We start from the raw sequence: 22400 nt of genomic DNA, 5'->3' as shown, positions 1-22400 counted from the left end.
TTTATAAAACATCATAGATGCTGTGACATTTTAAAGATAGTTATGGGTTGCATCATTTTGAAAGACATGCATAAATACATCACATCTTTAGGAGGTACATCTTAGGACAGTTCATACATTAGAATTGAGGGATCTGAACCCATAAATAGTCCTTGACTGATTTCTAATAAAGATGATTTTAGTCACTCATGTTGAAACAGACACTAAGCATTATACTCGAAACAGCTTTTAAAATTTAATTCATTGAAGCCACAGAACACTGACATTATTTATGAGTTATTAGAGGCACAGGGAAAAACTAATCAATAGGGAGTATGTGAATATAAATCCCAACCCAAGTAGAAAACAATCTGGAGCAACATAGAAAAACATAACAGTAAGATAAGATCAGATATGAGGATGGATGTGTTTAAAGAGCTCATAGAAAACTCAATATTCTGGAAAGAAAGCAGGCAATATTTTTCAGTGACTACTGATACAGAACTTGAATACAATCAACCTATAAAGAGCAAAAGAAGGTAGCGGAATGCACCGATGGCTGAAAAGAGGTGGGCAGTGCCTGGAAAAGAATGTGGAAGGGGAGAAAGAAAGTATCGGGCTTTGGCCAAATAGAAGCACGTGAAAGGAAAAGGAAGGCATCAGATTGATCCCACAGGACAGGCTATTGGCATTCTTTGAGTGAAAATAATGAAGGAGCAAACTCAGAGTAAAGGAGTGAGTAATGGCAGGCCATAGAGACCTCTAAATGCCAGCGCCAACAATCTGAGCTACGGTGGGACATTTCAACACCTTTGCGGTAAGATGGATCACTCTTGGTTCTATGGTGAGGGAAGATTGATGCGCAGAAGGGGAAAGGTAGCGTTAGTTGTTCCTGCAGTCACAGAGAGTAATAAGGACATGAATTGCTAAACTGTGAGTGAAAAGAGAAAGGTGAGAATTAATAGAAGAGAGGCTACACAGGCAGCTTTGAGAGGTAAGGCAATTAATTCACTTTGTAAGAAAAACGCAGACAATAAAAATTACTCTTCAATTTCCAGAGTGTAAAGCGGGCAGGGCATTGGTGCTTTTGAACCGAAATAAGAAATATGGGCAGATAAGCATCAGCTTGGCAAGAAAGATAATGAGCTCAGTGTCAGACATTAGCCTGGCAGGGGCTGGCAGGGCATCAGGTGGAGAAGCAGAGTGAGTGGATAAGTGATGTTTTCTTCTGACAAAACAGATGCCAGTACCATAGTGCAGAAACATTTGCCATCTGATGTATCGCTCAGTTAACCTCAACTAGCTGATGAATTGAAAATAAAGAACAAAGATAGGGCAGGATTTGTGCCTTGGTACTGAAAAATTGAAGCATGTGAATGCTTATATCATGCTGTATTGTTTTATATTGTATCACTTGTACATATAATATACATACTATATATATATACATTATATATACATTATATATACATATATATATATATATATATATGCACACACACACTGCAACTGGTCTGGAGCTCACACTGGAGGGCACCCACCATCTTACAACATGGCATTATCATTAATGCCCCCAAAAAGCTAGCGGGCTATCTAGATCATGCTCGTGGCAGGATGGGTGACTCAGATCATCTGGCTCTCAGTATCAGGAGTGTCCATCCCTGGAAGTGTGGTTCTGTAGTTCTGTGCTGAAGATGAGCGAGCAGTGTATCAAGGTTGAAGTGTGTGGGAGCAGAAATGTTCAAATCACGGCAGTCAGGAGGCAGAAAGCTCCTGTGCTAACCATCCTCTTCTTGTCCCCCATTTACTGAGTTGGGGCCCCCAGCCTATGTCCATATTCAGGGCATCTCTTGCTCCCTCTTTGGAAATGCCCTGACAGATAAACTCTGAAGAATGCCATTTGAATCTTCTATACAATCCTCAATCCAATTAAATTGACAAGATTGCCATCATACAATATTACCAATTTTAATTTTCATTTGTTAAATTGTCCAAGCCTCACTCCGCATTCTGATTTGTTTCTCTTGATAGATTTAATCGATTGCCAGCTTTTTCTGGCTTAGAAAATCACTAGTGGGCAAACTATTTTGTGGGAGAGACTAAAGCTTATGTTTCAGGACTTTATATGATAAGCCAGCTAAACTTAATTTTCTACTAATATAGATTTGAAATATAATAATATTCAAGCTTGTTAGACAGTATAGAACTTACTAAAATGCATATTAAAATTGATTATAGTTTTATATATTTCTACCTTCTCAACAATGAAAATATCCACTTTTAATAAAACAGATAGATAAAATAAGATAGATAATAGATTAATGCATGGTGATGGCAGATAATGGCAAGCATTAAGAGAAATTAGTATCTTGTCCTGTGTTTGTATAAATAGATGCTTTGGTGCCAAAGATGACACTAAGAGAAACAGTATGGTTCTCTTCAAAAATATGATTTGAGAACTGAATGATCATATAATACAGCAATTCTACTTCTAATATAAATCCATAAGAATTAAAAGGGAGGATTCTAATAGATAGTTATATACTTGTGATAATGGAAGTCACACTACCCAAGAGGTAAATGTCTCCAAGAGTTCACTGACAGTGAAAAGACAAGCAATATGTAATACTTGGATTCCAGCATGATGTTTTCCCATCACCATCATGAAGTAATGATAGTTTTTACTTTTTCAACGTTTTCAGGTAGCCATTGAACTAATTAAACAACTATTTGAACAAAATGAAAGAGATGACTATGGTAATGGTAATAATACTCCCTGGCAGGAGGGAGAAAAGGGCTACGGTATCTTCAACTGGGATTTCTTCATTGTTCCCTCTGCTGTTCTATATATGCCTCCCAGTGTTCTTGGGAGATGCTAGTGTGTACAGGCATGGAAAGTCATCTGAAAGTGAACTCTCCACATGGGCATCAGCCTTGATGTGCTAGGACCTTTCAGTGATGCAGCTGTTTGCAAGTCACGTAAGTAACCCTCTACGTATGCTCTGTTAGGAAGCCCAATAAACTAGTTGGTTTGCTATATTGAACTTGGGTAGAATTGTACTTCTTTTTGGGGTGAATAGACATTGTTTATGTCTTCCTAGGAATAGCTAAGACAATGCAATGAAGTGAATACAGTTCAACCTTAAAGTGGAAGAGAATGTTGACACATGTAGTGTCATGAATGAACTGTCAGGATACTTTGCTAAGTTATATAAGCCAGTCACGGAAGGACAGATACTGTATGGAACCATCTATATGTGATATTTAGAATGATCAAATTCGTAGAGATGAAAAGTAAAATGGCGAAGGATAGTGGAGTAGGGGCAGGAATAATGGGGGCGTTACTTAATAAAAACCAGTTTTAGTTTTATACGACAGAGCTCAGATGAAGTGTAGATGTTGTATAACAACGTGAATCTATTCACTATCCTTTAACTGCACACTTAAAATACTGAAGATGTTACATTTTATGTCATTTGTACTTTAGCCCAGTTTAAAAATTAAATAAAACCTTTCGATAAAATGTACAGGATTAACAAGATAGTATAAAGAATGGAGCTGAATCTCCAGGTTCCACATGGCAGAAAGACAGAACTGCATATGGCAAGTTGTCCTCTAACCTCCATCATAGCCACACAGCATACACACACACACACACACACACACACACATACACACATATACACACACACAGACATACGTACACTCAGACCTCAACATGTCAACATGCATGCACATACATCTTAAATATAAAAAGAAATATGGTTTAAAAGTTTATGCTAAATGTTATTAAAATATTAATATAAAGTGATCAAATTATATTGTAAACCAACTCATTTTGACTTCAAGGGTATCTATCTTAGTTGCTGAGTTATTGAAAATATACTTTGCATTTAGAGACCTTGGTATCTATAACTATGTATAATGGAGGATTTTATTTTTATTAAGAATAAGAATGATTTTATATTGTAACATATTTGTTGTCCCAAATATTCTTGAAGCACTCACTCTTTATTTACTTATTTCTCAGGCTGAGCTAGTGTCCTACTGTAGAGCTATAAAGGATTTTTGTAATATAGATTGATTCAAAATAAGGAAAATAATACAGATATTTAATGAGTGAGGAGGATTTGAAATCAGAAGTTTTAGTGCCCCAAATGACAATGAGATGAAAGAATAGAAATATAGGGTGGTGATCATGGCCTTTGTGCTTCATCTGGAGAACTCAATCGAGCAGTGGAGAAGAAAATTGCAGTACAATAAAGAACTCATAAATTAGATGAAGAGGAAGGGAGGGGGAGGAGATGGAGGAAAGAAAGAATTTGCTATGGATTTGAAGGGACATCTAGGTTCTGGGGCCTTCAGGGCACAAATGATGCCTATACAGGGTTCTGAATACCACCAACAGAACAGATATTAAAAATGCAAAGTGCATGTTAAAAGCACTTTTTACAGGGGAACAAGCAAACAAGCAAGACAGTCTGACATCTTCATTAGAAAATACTCATAGAGAATTATTTCAAAATGTTGAGGCGTCTCACCATATATCATGATTTACATCCTTGTTTCTTTTCAGTCTCAGTGATAGAAGCGCAAACAGTGAATGGCTTAAAGACATATTTACAGAACCACTTATTTTTTTCTGTTCTTTGCAAAGTAAATGCCGTTCTGTAGAAATATTGGCTGCCAAAAGAAGTGTGTGCTGAAGTGCACACCGGGGCATGTGGATTTATAGTGGAACGTGACCAAGCTTCGTTTTCTGCCATTGCTCCCTGGCAGCAGAAGTGCAGATGTGGAGATGGGCGGGAGATGAAAACATTCAGGATGAAAAGAAGACTATCAAAGACAAAAGATTTTTGTATTATTCATATATAAAAAAAGAGCTGGCCCAGGTGCCACAAGGTGGAACCCTGGTTAGCCAGGATGCTGGGACAGGATTTCAAGTTCAAGATTTGCCTGGGTTACAGAGTGGTTCCAAGCCAGACCTTTTTTTTTTTTAAATCCTTTTTTTAAATATTAAAGGAGAGGGCTAGAAACACAGCTCAGTGGGAGAGTTTGCTACAGAATGGGAGCCCTTTGGTTCAATCTACAGTAACACAAAAGACATCTTACATTTATAAAACTGTAATAGAAATGGACAAAATAAAAATTTGCCTATCAATAGATGTACAAAATATACCTTTAAAATGTTCAGTTTCACTAAAACAATCAGAAAATGGAAGATCGAGGTGAAATACTATTCATTCATCATTTTGGGCAAATGAAAAACAAAATAGCTGTAATGTCCTTAATTCTAAGTTTTGGGCAGGAAGTGAGAGGAATGGGGTACTGGTAATTATTCGCAGGAGGGACTGGTATGTCTGTAGAGACTGTATTACATAGCTGTAAATATGCTAACGTGAGTGCACTCCAACTTACAGCGCCAATTTTAGGAGCGCGTCTAGAAGAAAACTAACAGACAAAAATGCATGTTCAGTATTACTGTTTTCCAGATAGAGTAAACTTCAATGCATTTAACAAGTTCACAGCCAGCTGGCCTGGGTCTGAAAAAGCCTGGGATAAAACCAGGCTCGCTGAACATAGCGGACAATGAGGACTACTGAGAACTCAAGAACAGTGGCAATGGGTTTTTGATCCTACTGCACATACTGGCTTTGTGGGAGCCTAGGCAGTTTGGATGCTCACCTTACTAGTCCTGGATGGAGGTGGGTGGTCCTTGGACTTCCCACAGGGCAGGGAACCCTGATTGCTCTTTGGGTTGACGAGGGAGGGGGACTTGATTGGGAGAGGGGGAGGGAAATAGGAGGCGGTGGCGGGGAAGAGACAGAAATCTTAAATAAATAAATAAATATAAAACAAGTTCACGGGATGTTGGAAAGGTAATGCAATGGTGTACAGGTCATATACTCTAACCTGAAACGTGTTTGTGATGTAGTAACTTAAAAAGGTCAAGGTTATTTAAAATAATCAAAATATGAACCAGGGACCAGCAAGATGGCTCTGCAGTTAAAAGTGCTCGGTGCCAGGCCTGACTACTTGAGTTCACTCCCCAGGACACAGTGAGGGAGAGAAACACTCCAGCAAGTGTCCTCTGATCTTCATTCAAGAAGGATGGCAGGTGGCATGCACTTTTCACAATCACACAAACAAATAAATAGAAGGAAAAGTATGACTCAAGCTAAAATTCCTGATGCATATGTGCACTTATTTGCATATATTGTCTGATAAAATGGACAAGAAAGTGAGAAAGCTACATGCCCCACTGTCAGTGGAGGCCGACCTAGGGGTAAAGTAGGTGAGCAAAGTGAATTGATTTTAGAATACTAGTTTTCCAACAGAACTTTTGGAGGCACATGGCATTTTCCAGTTTGCGGAAGTTTTAAGTAAGAACCAAGCAAAGGGTGACACTGTTAAAAGTTCTTACTGTCTAGGAAGCCCTGAGCACGGTGAACGCATGACGAACTCAAAAGTGTAGGCTTCCTGGGCAAGTTTTCTGCTTGAGTTCACAGGTGTGTGTTAAACTAGCACTAACCACGGGCCTCCCAGGAGGAAAACACCATTGTTGCAAGAAGTGAGTGAGTGACTAGATGCTGTGGAACTGAACGTGACTAATCAGAAGAACTTTAGATAAGGCTTATGTTCTAGCTGCAAAATCCAATTTTCAGTATGAAAAAAAAAAACAACCTTAAGATCATATATTCTGACAAGTTGTGTCATCTTTACACCCATAGGAAACCTCATTATTTTGATTAAGATCCACTCCACACACCACATTTTTTTTTTTGTCTGAGCATCAAGATAAGAACTTGTAGCTGTGACATGTTTTGTCTTCTCCAGAATCTGACTCATCCAAACCCCAGTTAAACTGCTAGCGAATACTTAAGACGTTCCTAACTCTAGGTTTTTCTTCTCCTGTTGAGTAGATGTAGAATCACCAGACAGAAATCTCAACACTGAATTTTATTCAAAATATCCACAAGGGTTATAATTAAAATAAGTTTCTAAAAAATAGAGATTAGCAACACCCGTCAAACACAAGGGATCGACTATATATCCGCAGAATGAGAAATGGACTCGGACTCTCTCTCTCCTTCCCTTTGTCTCTTTCTCTCTGTGATAACTAACTCCTACCTAAGAACTCTGATTTTTGGAGAGACAGGAAGTGAATCATATTGTTTAATGCAATCTTTTGACAAGAGGGCAAATGGTGCCAGCTTTAAGCCCAGCGTTATGACAGCCCAATGCTTGGCTTCTCATAGCCTAGAGCTGTTTAGTTTTATTTCCTCAAGTAGTGTTCACCTTGATTCATTTTTTTTATTTTTTACTCTGATTTTTTTATTGATTTTTATTGAGCTCTACATTTTTCTCTGCTCCCCTCCTTGCCTCTCTATTCCTCTCTTCAACCCTCCCCCAAAGTCCCCATGATGATTCATTTTTGTAATAAAGGCCTAAGCCAGATTTTAAAGTTATACACCCAGTCAGTTATGCTGTTCACTGAAATGCATTTGATCTATCTTTCAGCTTCAGATTGATTATGTTTACTCTACTTTGTCATTTCCACTCAGTTCCAAATGATATTACAGCACTGTAAGGGGAGGCAAAGTGGACCAACTGGAAAAGAGAATGTGGCTATCGTGGATTAGAGGTACCTATGACCAGGATTAAGAATAAATACAATGGTACCGTGGTTGATATTTGTGTTGTACTCATGGCCTTTTTCACCCTTTGTACAACTTGGTCTGTATGCATTCTCTTAAAGTCTAATATGCATTAGCCACCCACCATCCTAGCCACTCCTGTCAAATCTGAGGTAGCAATACACTAGCATTAGCTGCTTATAGACCAAAGTTGGCCAGGCCATTACCCTGATGTCTCTGTGGTCAGAGGTATCCACATCTCAATATGCTCTGGGAACATGCACACACCTATGGCACTCTTGGTTTAATACCTCATCACTCCTTGTCTAGAGTCACAGTTATGTTCAGCTTTGTTCATCAAATGTTCACCATCATGCCAAGCCCAAGGTTCCCGGAAACTTATTTATATATTATTGATATGGTTATACATATCCGCTAATTTTAGATAGCTCTCCAGATACTTCTACTGTGCTTTCAGGAGTTCCATCATCAGTGCAGTCCTTGTGTTTAGGCAGACTGTACAATTAACTGTCATATGGAAATTTCTACGGGAGAAAGGTAAATGGCGCTGAAAGTGTTGGGAGAATGAGATCATCTTAGGCAAACCAAAATGGATGGCTCCCTGACCTATACCCCATATTTCCTGTTTGAAGACTTCTTCTACCTTCTTTTGCTCACTAGAACCTGTTTCTCCTAGGGGCACCATGCTTCTTACTCTTGTCTCATTTAGTGCTACTTTCCTTAGCTAGAATGTTCACACCATCGGGCTGGATCAGGAGCAGATAACCTTTTCACCACAGCAGCACTCCTGGGTGCCTGTCACTGACATCCTGTAGTCTTCGAGTTCCTGTTACCAGACTGTACTACCTGCTTCTCATCAGCTCTACTTGGTTTTATCATGTGGTTTCCTGGCACTCTTCCATATCCAGCTCTCTGTGTATTTTTGAAGATAGACAACCTTTTCCAGTAACTGATTTCCCAGTCTCCCGACTTCCTCGTTGCCAAGAGTGCTTTTCCTTTTATTTCAGGCAAGCACTTCCCCACCCTGTCATCTTTAAAAACAGCAGCATTCTTTATAATCTCACGTTCAAATATGTCCTCTCAGAACCAACCTCATACTATTTTAACTCTTTTATTCGAGCTCACAGAACCCATTGTCTCCCAAGTCCCACTCTGACCTATAACTGATTGTTCCTGCCATTCTTTTGGTGTCTTCAGTTTTCCTTTCTTATCACATTCATATGCAGATTAGAATCCATGAAAGCAATAATAATAATCACTTGTTTGTGCATAATCAACTCCATTGCCCCTATTGTTTTTTCTGATACTTGTGTATGTAAGACCAGATCTGGAGAAATTTACCATGCCCACTCTGTGTTTATAGTGGGGCAGCTGAACAGGACAGACAGAGAACCTTATTATGCCGGTGCATTACATTAATAGTTGTGCCCACCATTGCAGAGGACTCTTCGTCTGATCTAGGAAGTCTACTGACCTAAAGTTTCTTCTGTCTTCCAGAATTACCACCCCTATTCCTTTTTCCCCAAATCGCTACACTAAGGCAAAGACCTAAGCTATTGTATATTCATATAAATAAAAATAGTTCTAAAGGAACTCTCTTCCTGCCAGCACATATAATACAATTAGAGATCAGGCAGTTTCTCTTTGGGCTTTTGGGAATTACCTATCTCACCTTTCTTCTCCACCCACCAAAATAGTTTGATAGGTTTCAGAGACTGCTCAGTGTTGTAGTCTGCATTGTGTTTCAATAGGGTGAACGTTGCTGTGGTGTTATTTTAGAACATTGCTAAGTCCCAAGTGTGGGTTCCTTGCTTACATCCCGCTTCCACATGCCACATTAGTTGTTTTTCCCCCAAGATTTCTTTGCCAAAATGTGACTTCAGTCAGATTACATTTCTGTTCAAAACCCTCTTGAGTTTTTTATCCCTCACATGGGAAAGCCAAATCAGAATGTTCTAGATGATCCTGCCTTAGTATGATGTAAACTCTACGATGCACAAGAATTATTCTCACATTTTGTAAGTCTAAGGTCCACCTTCAGGCCTCGGGTGGGGCTGAGAGTCTATGCTTATTGTCAGCTCTCAGGTGGGGTTCTTGCTGTTGCCCCAGAGGATCATGCTTTAAGGAGTGAGTAAGACATTGTAGTTTTCTCCACTTTACCTTTTGACTTTCTAACTCTCCGCTCTTGTTGAAACTTTGGTCCAGATCCTGTAGGCTTATTTCCCCAGGTCTTATTTTCTGAGTAGTCTACAAAAATCCAGGTATTGCCCACCTTGGAGCTTGGATTGACGGACTCTCTGTGTAAAGATATTTTGTCCAGGAATACACCATTATTTCTCAATCTATCTCTTTCTTGTCATCAGTTTCTCTGTCTTCCCATCCCAACTGCCTTGGTTGTCAAATCTAAGAGGTTAGGACAACCTGGCTGTCCACACTTCAAACCCTCCTCTATGGTTTCGCTTCTTTCTTTGTCTTTTCACACTCCTGAACATACAATATGTTTGCTTGTTTGTTTGTTTTACTTTCTTTCCTGTCTGCTCACTTGCTAGGAGGTTAACTCCAGATAAGACTTCATTCCTCTCATCACCACTGAGACAACTGCCTGATTCACGAAGGTACTCAAGAATAACCGCTAACCTCCTGAAAAAAAATCCAGTTACATTTCCCAGATCATACTTTTGCAATACTTATGCTGAAATCCCCAGGCAGAACATTGCAGTGCATTGGTTTCAGTTTAATTAGGATGGCTCAGCACATGTGACTGTCTTGCAAGAATACGAACTCTCAACTTACTGTGCATTTACGCAGATGTCTCTGGCACAATTGAACAAAAATACCTGAGGGGATCAGGTTAAGCCTTCCTGGAGGGGAAATTAGTAGCTCAATTAAGAACAAGTAGAACCCAAGACATTAATGAGAGCTATTCAGCGTTATAGATTGTGAGGACTGTTCTTCCCAGTGAAGTGGATTTCTCTGTGAAGCAGTTACTTCAGATATGGATTTATGTTAAAGATACAGCTGAAAAACTTTCTTTTTTCTTTTTTCTATTTCCTGCATCCACAAACTAGAAACCAGTGACCGAGAACAGGAAGCAGCTATGTGAGCTGTATAAGATCAAGTTTCTGGGCACAGAACCCATAGTAAGGCTTCGTGTCTTATAGGCCTGGATTTCTGAGCCTTCAGTGAGCTTCGGCAGATGAGAAGGTTATTGTTCCATTGCTGATTTTGCTTTTTACTAAAACTTGCCTCAAACCTTACAAACTGAACCCAAATGCACTTTATTATTGCTGTCTATCCTGTGACCAGTCAATTTTCAACTGCCTCCAATTTGGTGAACAAAATCTACAAACACATTTTACACAGGCTTGCTTATTCATTGGGTCAGGGTTTGCTACCCTTCCGTCAAAGGCAGAAGACACATCTCAGGGGTGTACTTATTTGCCTCAATTGATTGCCTGTCCTGATCGGTCAACTCTGAGGAAATAGAAATTGCTTTCTACTTCTCAGACTGCACTTTCCTTTTCTTTTTCTTTTTATCACATTACAATTATAAATTAAAGAAGGAAATAGTAAATGATACAGTTTTGTAGTTATAAATTCATAAGTCCATTCTCTTGTTAATCTCTCAAGCTATCTTAAAAGATAGGTTCTGTTTCTGCTCATATCATTTATTAAAACTTTACCTATATAATGTTATTTTATCTTTATTACTTATATATTTTTAGGCTTTTGAGATGGGAACTTGCTATGTACCCTAGGCTGACCTACAACTTAACAATTCTCTTGCTTCAGCCTCCCAAGTGCCGGGTTTATAGAGGGAAATCAACATGCGTGGCTTGAATTAGTGTTGACAAAACCTGTATGAGCTAGGAATTCTTATCATCACGATGAAACTTTCAAGTCCCAGCAGGATTCTAACATATATGCTCTAATTTCAGAATTTATTTTAAAAATTGAACTACACTTAAATCCAGGATGAGAGGGCTTCTCAGCTCGTGCTTCCACTGGGAGTATTTTTGTCAATGAGTGAGCAAAGTGAGATACCGAGAAAAAAAAAAACGTGAGCTGTAGATCATCTCTGCAACTCTCTCCTTAACACCCTGTTGAAAGTCTCATGGCATCTATCAGCATTTGAACCATGTTTTCTATCCCTCTCTTCTTCACCAGATTCCAGCTCATGAGCCCAGTGACCTTTTCTCTAAAGCTGAACAAATCTCTACTTCCTATCTAGGGGCCAGGCACACAGCTAGTATTTAGCAAATATTTGAAAAAGGATACACTGCTGCATGGGTGAACACGTACGTTTGTTTTAAAATACTTTATTGAGATTATATATGTTTGATGAGAGAAAATGAGCTATCTTTGGGCAGCTTTCCCTACTGAACCGTAATACAAGTACAAAACAAGAATTTCTATTTATATTGATACTCAAAAATAGTATTTCTGTTTTTTTTTTGCAGTGGGGGTGTTGTGTGAGGGCTTTATCTACACTGAACACACACTTAGGCATAAAAGTACTCCTCCAGGCCTGCAAAGTTCACTTTGGGTGGTTGATAATATGAAGGAAAATTATTTCTTCAAACCCTTCAAATGAAAAGATTTAATTAGAAGCTCTAATTTACTTACATTCTGTAAGTACCTACATGATAAACCTAAAACATCCACCCTTTCTTCCTTCTCTCAATACACATGTTTAGCTAGAGACTGGTTCACTCTATACTCCTAGGTTCTTATTCTGATGATGCCATGCTAATTTTCGAGGAGCCTTTTGAGAAAGACAAGAAAGTCATATTTCCAACCAGCACTTTGGCCTTTAGAAACTGGATTTATATGATGAGGTCAAAGATATCAGAGGATTCACTGGATAGAGCAAGATCATGCATTTCTTCCTTAGACGCTACTGCTAACATGATAAGAATATTCACTTTTCTCGCAAGTATTGTCAATATTTGTAAAGAAGACAATGATGCCAATGTGGCAATGGCAAAGATGGTTTAGGTTGATCCCGAAGGGTGAGAGCCCTACTGGAACCTGAAGCAGAGGAACTAAAATAATAAAACCCTCCTTTAGAGTAGCATTTGTCTTCTGTGCAGGAAGCTCAGACTCAGGATCAGACCTAGTCTGCTATGAAAGGTCATAGAGAAAAAGTGAAGGTGACTGTTGCTGCTATTGCTATTCATTCTGTTCTCATGGCTGTGACATGTTGTTCATTTGTTCATTCCATGATCACCCAATGAATACCAACCATTAGCTATTGATCATAATTTTAACCAAATACTACACAGTTCTTTCATGGAGGCTTCTGAGATCTGAATTGTTTGTGTTTGTTTGTAAATAAACTACATCCAGAATGAAGAATAGCTTTTAATGTTTTTTTTTTTTTAAAACAAATGTGCAAAAGCCTCTCTAAGCCTTTTAAATATATCTACCTCTAAATGGCTGGTTATAGAAAAATAAGCAGATAAAGATTTTCACTTTGGAGAACAGAAACAGTCATTTGCAGGGACTGCATTTGTTAACAAGATTAAATTTTTCTTCCAAACAGCTTTAGATAATCACAGATAAAGATAAAGCTTTAGTCTTCAGAACAAATGCTGTATAGAAAACACATTCAGCCATTTAAAATTGGATAACATGAATGGTATTTGGAATGGACTTGGGAAAACATATTTAGTCATCATGTTAATAAGTCCCCAATTCTTTTCTGTAAAAAGTAACATCATCAGTTTTTAGCTTTGGATTTTCAGGGGAAGTTATTGATGAGACATTACAGGGGACCTGGAATATTCTCTCGGAAAACATTGAGCTGCCCTGAGATTTTCCTTAAAACAATAAAATATAATTTATTTAACTGAAAGTTCAATGTCATAATTTCAATAAAAGAGAAAGAAATAAATGTCAATTCAGTCATGACTGTGTTGACAACAACCTGGTGAAAACTATTTATGAAGTGCAGGGTACCTTTTGAATGCCTGCTTGGGACTCCAGAACATTGTTCTCCGACCCATTGCTTCGGTTGATCATTCTCCACATCTGGGAATACATGCTGTCCCTCTCAAAAGGATTCAGTCCCTTCATGCGGACATGCTGATAGACTGCAGAGTCCAAGACTGTGCCATACGGGATATCTGTTTGCTTAGATAGATCCTGAAGAGACCTTGGTTATAGGGAGAGAAGAAAGACATAAGAAAGAATGCTGAATATGGTTGAGTAGAAATAAAACTGAAGGAACACAAGAGCCATTCATCCAAAGTCAGATACAAAACAATTTTTCTTAACTTGTGATTTCTTAATATTTAAATGCAATGTTTAAGGAGAACTGCTTTAACTTACACATGACAAATTATCAATAGAAACCATCGTTAGCAAAGTGAAGGTGAAGGTTTTGTTACTAAAGTTTTTGTGTGTATGGAGGCTTCATGAGGGAAAATTGAGCTATCTCATCAAAGTAGGGGCAAATTAGTAGTGACAAATTTAGTTGTTTGTCAGTCTCCCTCTGTGACAAGGCTTGAATGCTTTTATAACATAATTGTGTTTTACATAAACAACATTTTTGGGAGTCTAGTAAATACATAAAACCTAGTATTTGTGATAGTCATTTCTGCATGAAAAATATATAATGTCAAGCAAGTTACATATATTATCTGCACTGGAATATCGTACACTCATTACACTATTTCACCCAAGTTCCTGACAAGATGGGTAAGGAGAATAAATGGGCAGTGTGACACAGCCAAGAGAAACAGAGACAGGATTCAATACAGGGCAGGTGTCTGCTTGAAGATGCTGAAGCTTCTGTTTCCCTGGTTTATCTAGGGTGTGTATGTATCTCTGTCTGTCAGTCTGTCTGTCTGTGTGTGTGTGTGTGTGTGTGTGTGTGTGTGTCTGTGTATCTATGTGCAGGAAAGAGAGAGGGAAAGAAAGAAGAAAATTAGGAAAGGAAAAGAGAAAGAGGGTAGGTAGAGGCAGGGAATAGAGAGACAAAGACAGAAAAAAGACTGCTTTTGCTAAATCCAGACAGGACACATTTCATACTGAATATATTTTCAGTTTTTATGATAATACTCTAAAATTTCAAAACAACCTTTAAGCTAGAAATAGGATTTCTTTGTCTAAGATTATATAGTTTGTTTCTTTAAATTTTTTTTTTTTAAGAAAAATCTATTTGTGATGTCCAGGTAAGATGGTAGGACATAAACCAGGTAAATTCACTGGTTGATCACATAGGGAATAAAAATGCTTAATCACCCTAGCTGATACTTCTCTAGACCCTAGGTTTGACTTCATCAACACTTGAAGTCTCTTTACCCTTGTTCCGGTCCTTTCATTGTGTCTTTCTAACAATGTATAACAGTTAGACATCTCGCCTCTGCATATACCTCATCTCTCCTATAAAATGGATTTCAGGAGGCAAATAGTGGCTATCTTCTAAGATAGGGCAGAATTTAGATAGGCGGAGTAAACAGAACAGAATGCTGGGAGGAAGAGGAAGTGAGCTCAGAATCATGCAGCTCCTCTCAGAGCCAGATGCGATGCAGCAAGCCGCCAGGTCAGGCATGCTGAATCTTTCCCGGTAAGCACACCTAGTGGTGCTACACAGATTATTAGAAGTGGGCTAAATTAATATGTGAGAATTAGCCTTGAAGAGGGTAGATATAATGGGCCAGGCAGTGTTTAAAAGAATACAGTTTGTGTGTTGTTATTTCGGGGTATAAGCTATTCAGGCGACCAGGAGCTGGGGTGGCAGGAATGCAACCCGGAGCTCCCACAGCAATAAATAAAAATTTAAAAATGTAAAAGAATAAGTAAATAAAATAAAAAAGGTGTATGGTGAAACAGCCTGCTGTCCAGTCCCAGGTGTACCCCAAAATGCAGCCTGGTTTAATTGGACAATTGTGGGTTTGGTCTTCTACCATTGGACCAAACAACATTCTCTATATTCAGAAGACTGAAACAAAAATTCGTCTTTTCCCATAATATTCCACCACCATATTGGTATCTCTCATCAGGCAAATCAGAAAATCTACAGAGGTGGATTGGTAAGGATTTTGTAGAAGGGGTTTCCAGTGACTGTTGCCATGGTCATTATTAGTGCCACAACAGGAAAGATAAAACTGTGCTTTTGAAAGTTACCATAAAATCTGAGTAGCATCTTGGGTACCACACAGTCACCAGCATTGTGGGAACACAGCAACTCGGATGGGGTAAAAACTTCATTTCAGTTGACCACTGCCTACAGAATAAAGTCAAGAAAACTCCATGTTCAAGAGGATCTGGTAACCCACATAAGAACTATGGACCCTTTAAAAGCAACATAAGCATAGTCTAGGGACCAGTAGAGTTCAGTCAAAGAGAAAAAATAAACATTCAGGCCACTGGACTCTCATTTTCTAAATTTTCCCTCAGTTCTTCTCTGCTAGACAAAAAAAAAAAAATAATCAAAATGACAGGAGGAGACACCTTTCAAAAATAAACTTAGTGTTGACATAAAAACAGGCAGGTTGACCAATGGGTATTAATCCACACACCTATCTTACACCAGTCAGTATGGCTAAGATCAAAAACACCAATGATAGCTTATGCTTAAGAGGATGCAGAATAATGTAACAGTCCTCAACCACTCTGGAAATCAGTATGGCTGTTTCTCAGAAAATGAGAATCAACCTACCTCAAGACCCAGAAATACCACTCTTGGGCATATATCTAAAAGATGTTCAATCTAACTACAAGGACATTTGTTCAACTATGTTCATAGAAATGTTAGTTGTAATAGCCAGAACCTGAAAACAACCTAGATGCCCCTCAACTGAAGAATGGATAAAGAAAATGTGGTACATTTACACAATGGAGTACTATTCAGTGGTTAAAAAATATGACATCTTCAAATTTTCACAGAAATGAACAGAACTAGAAAAAAAAAACATTGTGAGTGAGGTAACCCAGACCCAGAAAGATGAGTGTGGTATATACACATTCATATTGGACACTAGTTGTAAAGCAAAGGATAATGATCCTATAGTTCACAAAGCCAGAGAAGGTAAATAACAAGGAGAACCCTAAGAGAAACATGTATAGATCCCCCTGGTAAGGGAAATAGACTAGCTCTCCTGAGAAAATTGGGAGCATGGGGTGGGGGGAAAGGGAAGGTAGAAGGGAAGGAGGAGGGGAGAAGGGTAGAGAGGAGAACTTGAAAAAAAATGGAATGGTCAAGATGGGGGAACGACAGAGACAGAGAGCAAGGAAAGAGATGTATTGATGGGGGGGCATTATGGGGCTAGCAAGAAACCTGGCACTGAGAAATTCCCAGGAATCCACAAGGATGTCCTCACCTAAGACCCTAAGCAATAGTGGAGAAGGTACCTGAACTGGCCTTGCCCTGTAGTCAGATTGATGACTATCTTAAATGTCATCACAGAATTCAGCAGCTGATGGAAGCTGGAGCACTGGGCTGAGCTCCCAAAGTCTAGTTGAAGAGTGGGAGGAGTGAGAATATGAGCAAAGAAGTCAAGATCACGATGGGGCATCCATTGAAACAGCTTACCTGAGCTAATGGGAGCTCACCAACTCTGGTCTAACAGTGAGGAAACCAGCATAGGATCAAACTAGTCCTTCTGAATGTGGGTGACAATTCTAAGGCTGTAGCAGACTGTGGGGCCCACAGGATTTATTCCTATTTCTTGTTCTGGCATTTTGGAACCAATTCTCTTTGGAAGGACACCTTGCTCAGCCTAGATATAGTGGAAGAGGCTTTGGTCCTGCTTCAAAGCAATGTATTAGACTTTGTTGACTCCCCATGGGGAGGGTGGGATGAGGGGGATATAGAGAGGGCAGGAGGAAGAGAGGGAGTGGGAATTGGGATTGGTATATAAAAGATATTTTTATAAAAATAAATTTAAAAAGAAAAAATAAATCTAAGTATTAATCATCACAATTTATATCAAAAGACAAAATTGTATTAGAAGGCAGAATCCTTCTTTCTGCTGTCTCTAAGAAGTGCACCATATGGTGAAAAGATGGGAAACGTGTTCCAAGCAAAGAAACCAGGAAGCTATCAACTGCTGCTGTCCTAATATAGACTTCATGCCAATTCTTATCAGGAGAGATGAAGAGTGTTATTTTATACTCATAGAAGGTGATTGATTCAACACTTATATTAATATATACACAATTAATATATACAATTATATTGAAAATTATAATTTTAAATTTATATGTAAAAATTAAGAGGCTCATCCAACTTCTTAAAACAAACACCATAAGATTAAAAATCATAGATTAACTCAAACAAAACAATAGTGAATGACTTCAATATCTCACTCTCATCATTTGACAGACCAAATATACAAAAGATAAATTAAGAAACACTGAAATTAAATAACATCATAGATCATATGGACCAAACAAACATCTATTGAACATTGCACCCAAATGCTGAAGAATGCGCCTTCTCTTTATCATCCTATGGAACTGTTTTTTCTTTTCTTTTCTTGTTTTTTTTAAAAAATAGATCACATAATAGTATAAAAGAATCTCATCAGACAAAATAAACCAAAACTATCACCTGTATTCTGACTACAATGAGAGCATAAAACTAGATGTGAATAGCAAGAGAAACCATATAAAATATATAAGTTCATAATGATTAAACAACCTGCTACTGAGTGATGACGGATCATATGAAATCAAGAAGAATTTTTCAAAGTTCCTTGAATTATGTGATAATATAAATAAAACATATCAAAATCTGTGAGAGACAGTAAAATTATTTTAAGAAGGAAGTTCATAGATATAAGTGTTCAAATTAAAAATTCAGAGAGATCCCAAATAAAAAACTTGATAGTCATAAAAAAATGAAAGAAACAATAACAAAGCAATCCCAAAAGCAGCACATGGAGAAAAATAGTGAAGATTTAGGTTGAAATTTAGGAAATAAAAATTTTAAAATTTTAAAAATAAAAAAAACCCAGTAAGACAGATTTTGTCCTTTGAAATGACAGAAACAGAAGACCCAAAAGAATAAATTTAGAGATTTAGAGGGAAACATCACAATAGATAATGAAAACACTCAGACAATTATGAGAACCTACTTCAAAAAGTTATATTTCATTAAATTGGAAAAATCTAAAAGAAGTAAGTGGATTTCAAGATATATAATATCTATTAAAGTTAAGTCAATGGAAATAACTTAGATTTATAACAATTAATGAGATAGAAGCAATAATTAACAATCTTCAAACAAACAAACAAGCCAAAAGCTTAGGGTTTAGGTTCAGTGCAAAATTCTACCAGATGTACAAAGACAAAATTACCACAAGTAATTTTCAAATTATTTCATAAATTAAAAATGGAAGGGACAGTTAAAAACTATTTTTAGAAAGTTAGTATCATGATAGCAACAAATGACAAAGATCCAACAACAGCACAAAGGAAGGGATTTATTAGCCAATATCCTTGATGAATAGGGACTTAAAAATTCTCCATAAAGTACTATATTCATGCACACATTCAAAGGATTATTCTCCATGATCAAGTTGGTTTCATTTCAGAGATTCATGAATGGTTTGATATACAAAAATTAACAAATATAATCAACTAAAGATGAACTCAAAACAAATCACATAATCATTTCAATCGATATAGAAAATCCAACGCCCTTTCATGACAAAAACCCTAGAGAGAATAAGTATGGAGGGAATATATTTGAACACAGTAAAGGCTACCTAAGGCTAAAAGATGGTCACCAACACACTAAATGGATAGAAACCCAAAGCATGTCCAATATAATCAGGAACAAGGTGAAGGTATCTGCTTTCACAGCTATTACTCAATGTAGTGCTTGAGCAGTTAAACACTGAATGAAATAAAGGTTACACAAGTAGGAAAGAAGCAAGTCAAACTATCCCAGTTTTCAGATAGCATGATTTTATACACAGGAAATACAAATGAACTCCACAAGGAAACTTCCAGAGTTCATAATCACTTTCAGCAAAGTGACAGGTTGCAAAATAATATCTAAATCAATAGCCTTCCTCCACACTAAGAGAGCTCAAGCTTGTATCAATTAGGATTCTTCTTGCCTGATGCCTAGATTCTACAGAACTGGAAGAAACTTTGCAGACCACAGGGAATGGGAGGACTTATTAACATTATTATCCAGCTGTGAATCCTGTGAACTACAGTCATGACCAGCATGTCAAAAACAGGCTCATTGGTTCAATAGTGGCAAGAATGCTATGGTGGCAACCACCTGCATTCTGGTTGAGCTTAAGGCCTGTCCCACAGGAGTAAACTCATGCCTTCTACTATAAATCTTGCCAAGGATCCATGGCTGGGAGTTCATAGGCCTACTATCATTATTCTAAATGGACAATGAACCAAACTAGTCTCTAAAATTTTATTTCTCTACCAATAGATTAGTGCAGAGAAGTTTCTTTGTTTAATGAATGGTTGTTAATGAAGGAATTCATAACAATTAAAAGTATTAGGAATGAATGTAAGGGGAGTATTCAGTTACATCTGTATCACACCCTCCCAACAAAGCTTAGGGACTATTGAGGAGGAAGGGACAGAACAAATGTTAGGTAAAAAATGTTAGGTAAAGTGAAACTATGTCTTCTAACCAGACAAGATTGATTCAGTGATGATCTCATGATAGCTGTGCTTGCTTGCATAAGATTAGGCCAGTAAATGCTCTAGAATGAAGTAGAAAAGGGTTCATAAGTTACCACCCCTAAATGACAGACTGAGAGAAAAAGTCAGTTTTCTTTAAGGGTGTGATTTCTGGTACGTTGGCCATGCTTCAGTGAATAGTCCCTCCCCTAGGATTACATACAGAAAGAGCACAAATTGGAGCCAGATGGTTATTTTAAAGAGAACAAAAAATTGTGTGGGTAGGGTGGTAATGTGTGTCTGAGAGCAGTTAGAGATTGTAGGGATAGGAAGGTAAGGTGGATGTGAGAACAGTTAGTGGTTGTGGGTGAAAGTTTGAGATGAAAATGATTATAATATATTGTATGAAATTCTCAAAGAATTAATAAAGTACTTTTAGTTATTCATTCATTTATTTATTGAAACCTCAGTTTGTTTACATAATATAGTTTGATTGTATCCCTCAATCACTGTCACTACCTCGTTCCAACTCTCCCTAGAGTTTTCTACCCAATCTGTCTTCTTCAGTCACTCCTTTAGGTTTGATTGAGCTCTGTGGACTTTGTAACCTACAATACACACTGTACTCCATTGGGGTTCATTTAATTTGTTTGGGTACCCAACTTTAATGACTGATATTTAAGAAGTGATATATGTCATTGGTATACTGTTCACAATTGATGCTGACATGTGTCATACTTATAGACTCTGGAATGGGAAATGATGTTTGAAACATTATACAGTATTATAAAAAAGAATAAATGCCTAAGGCATTTGGTTCACAAGCATGGACCATAACTCTCATGTAATTCATACCTCTGACCTTTTGGTGTGTTTTTAAATGGAGTTAACTAATGATTTCCTGAAGGTCCTTAAAGCTAATGCTAGCACTGAATGAAGTTCTTGGAGTTCTCCTATAGTTCACTTGTCTCCAGCATTCAGAAAATTGATTCAAACAAAAATTATGTATCCTGTTTATTATAAGAATACTTTAAATATAAATTTTTAGATTTCTGCTTTATAACATTCTTATAATATTTGTTTTTACTTTACATATATGTTGCACAGATGATAAATTTAAAAAGCACTGTTTAAGAATTTTCTTGAATGTCCTATAACTAATAAACTAAATTTACTCTTTGTAAAACAATAAACTAAAAAAACAAGAAAATAATTGAGGGCAAAAGAAAGATGGAAAAAAAGAATGCCAGTAGGAGAGTACAGCTCAGAGCAAGTGATTTCTGCAATGTAGTATAACTGTCTGGGGGATACTATGACAATAGCATTTCTGTTTTAAGAATGCCATTTACTTGATGTGGAATTCCCCTCTGTATGCTATGAATATGTTTTATTACCACTGGTTAATAAAGAAGCTGTTTCAGCCTATAGCAAGGCAGAATATAGCCAGGTTTGAACAGATTACATAGATAATGTAGGCAGAGTTAAGGACATGCCATGAAGCTGCTAAAGGAGACAGATGCCAGAAGAAAACCTTATTTGGTAAGTCACAGTCTTTTGGCATAACAAAGATTACTATAAATAAGTTAATTTAAGATGTATGAGTTAGTTAATAAGAAGCTTAAGTTACTAGATCAAGCAATTTTATAATTTATATGGTTTCTGTGTGGGTCTGGTCTTTTATTTGTGTCTGGCAGATTAAAAACAAAAGAGCAGTTTCTTCCTATAAAATGGCACATCAATGTGGGGCCATTACATCCACATAAAACATGAGAAGAAATTCTAGACAAAAAGAACAGAGTTATGCACAGCTTCCTGGTAGCAGCATTTTTTCTTGGGTGGGCTTTGTTTGCTAGAGGCAAGCAGAGGTGGAGCTCCTTTAAGAGAAGTCTTTCTGACTCACTTATAGTAGCAAAAACTGAGAAAACCTCTCTAAGAGCCTGTTTCCTGGTTCATGTTGGTAGCACAAAATTCTGACTCTTTCGGGAGGTCCTGCACTTAAATGGGATTTGTGAGCATCTTGCAACTAATTGCTTAATGGTGACATAGATGCATGTGTCCCTGGAACTGGGGCAGCGAGGCCTCTGACATGTTGAACTGGGCAGAGCAAACAGACAGGGCCACAGAGTTGGTCCTAGCCACACCCACTTAATAGGT

The 22400-nt window shown here is 37.6% G+C and overlaps 1 protein-coding gene across 1 annotated transcript in view; it reads right to left on the bottom strand.

The window, feature by feature from the left end:
- The window catches only part of LOC126513774 (glutamate receptor ionotropic, delta-2), a 578836-nt gene that overhangs the window by 206736 nt on the left and 349700 nt on the right, over nucleotides 1-22400 (bottom strand). Inside the window, exon 11 of the mRNA XM_050162312.1 lies at nucleotides 13599-13794. Within this exon, the coding sequence (XP_050018269.1) occupies nucleotides 13599-13794 (196 nt within the window). The remainder of the gene's footprint in view (nucleotides 1-13598; nucleotides 13795-22400) is intronic.

Source organism: Alexandromys fortis, unplaced genomic scaffold, assembly GCF_014885135.2.
Source record: "Alexandromys fortis isolate MF-2015 unplaced genomic scaffold, M_Fortis_MF-2015_v1.1 scaffold_117, whole genome shotgun sequence".
NCBI lineage: Eukaryota > Metazoa > Chordata > Mammalia > Rodentia > Cricetidae > Alexandromys > Alexandromys fortis.
Note: the sequence above shows the minus strand (reverse complement) of the source record. Positions and strands in the feature narration are given on the sequence as shown.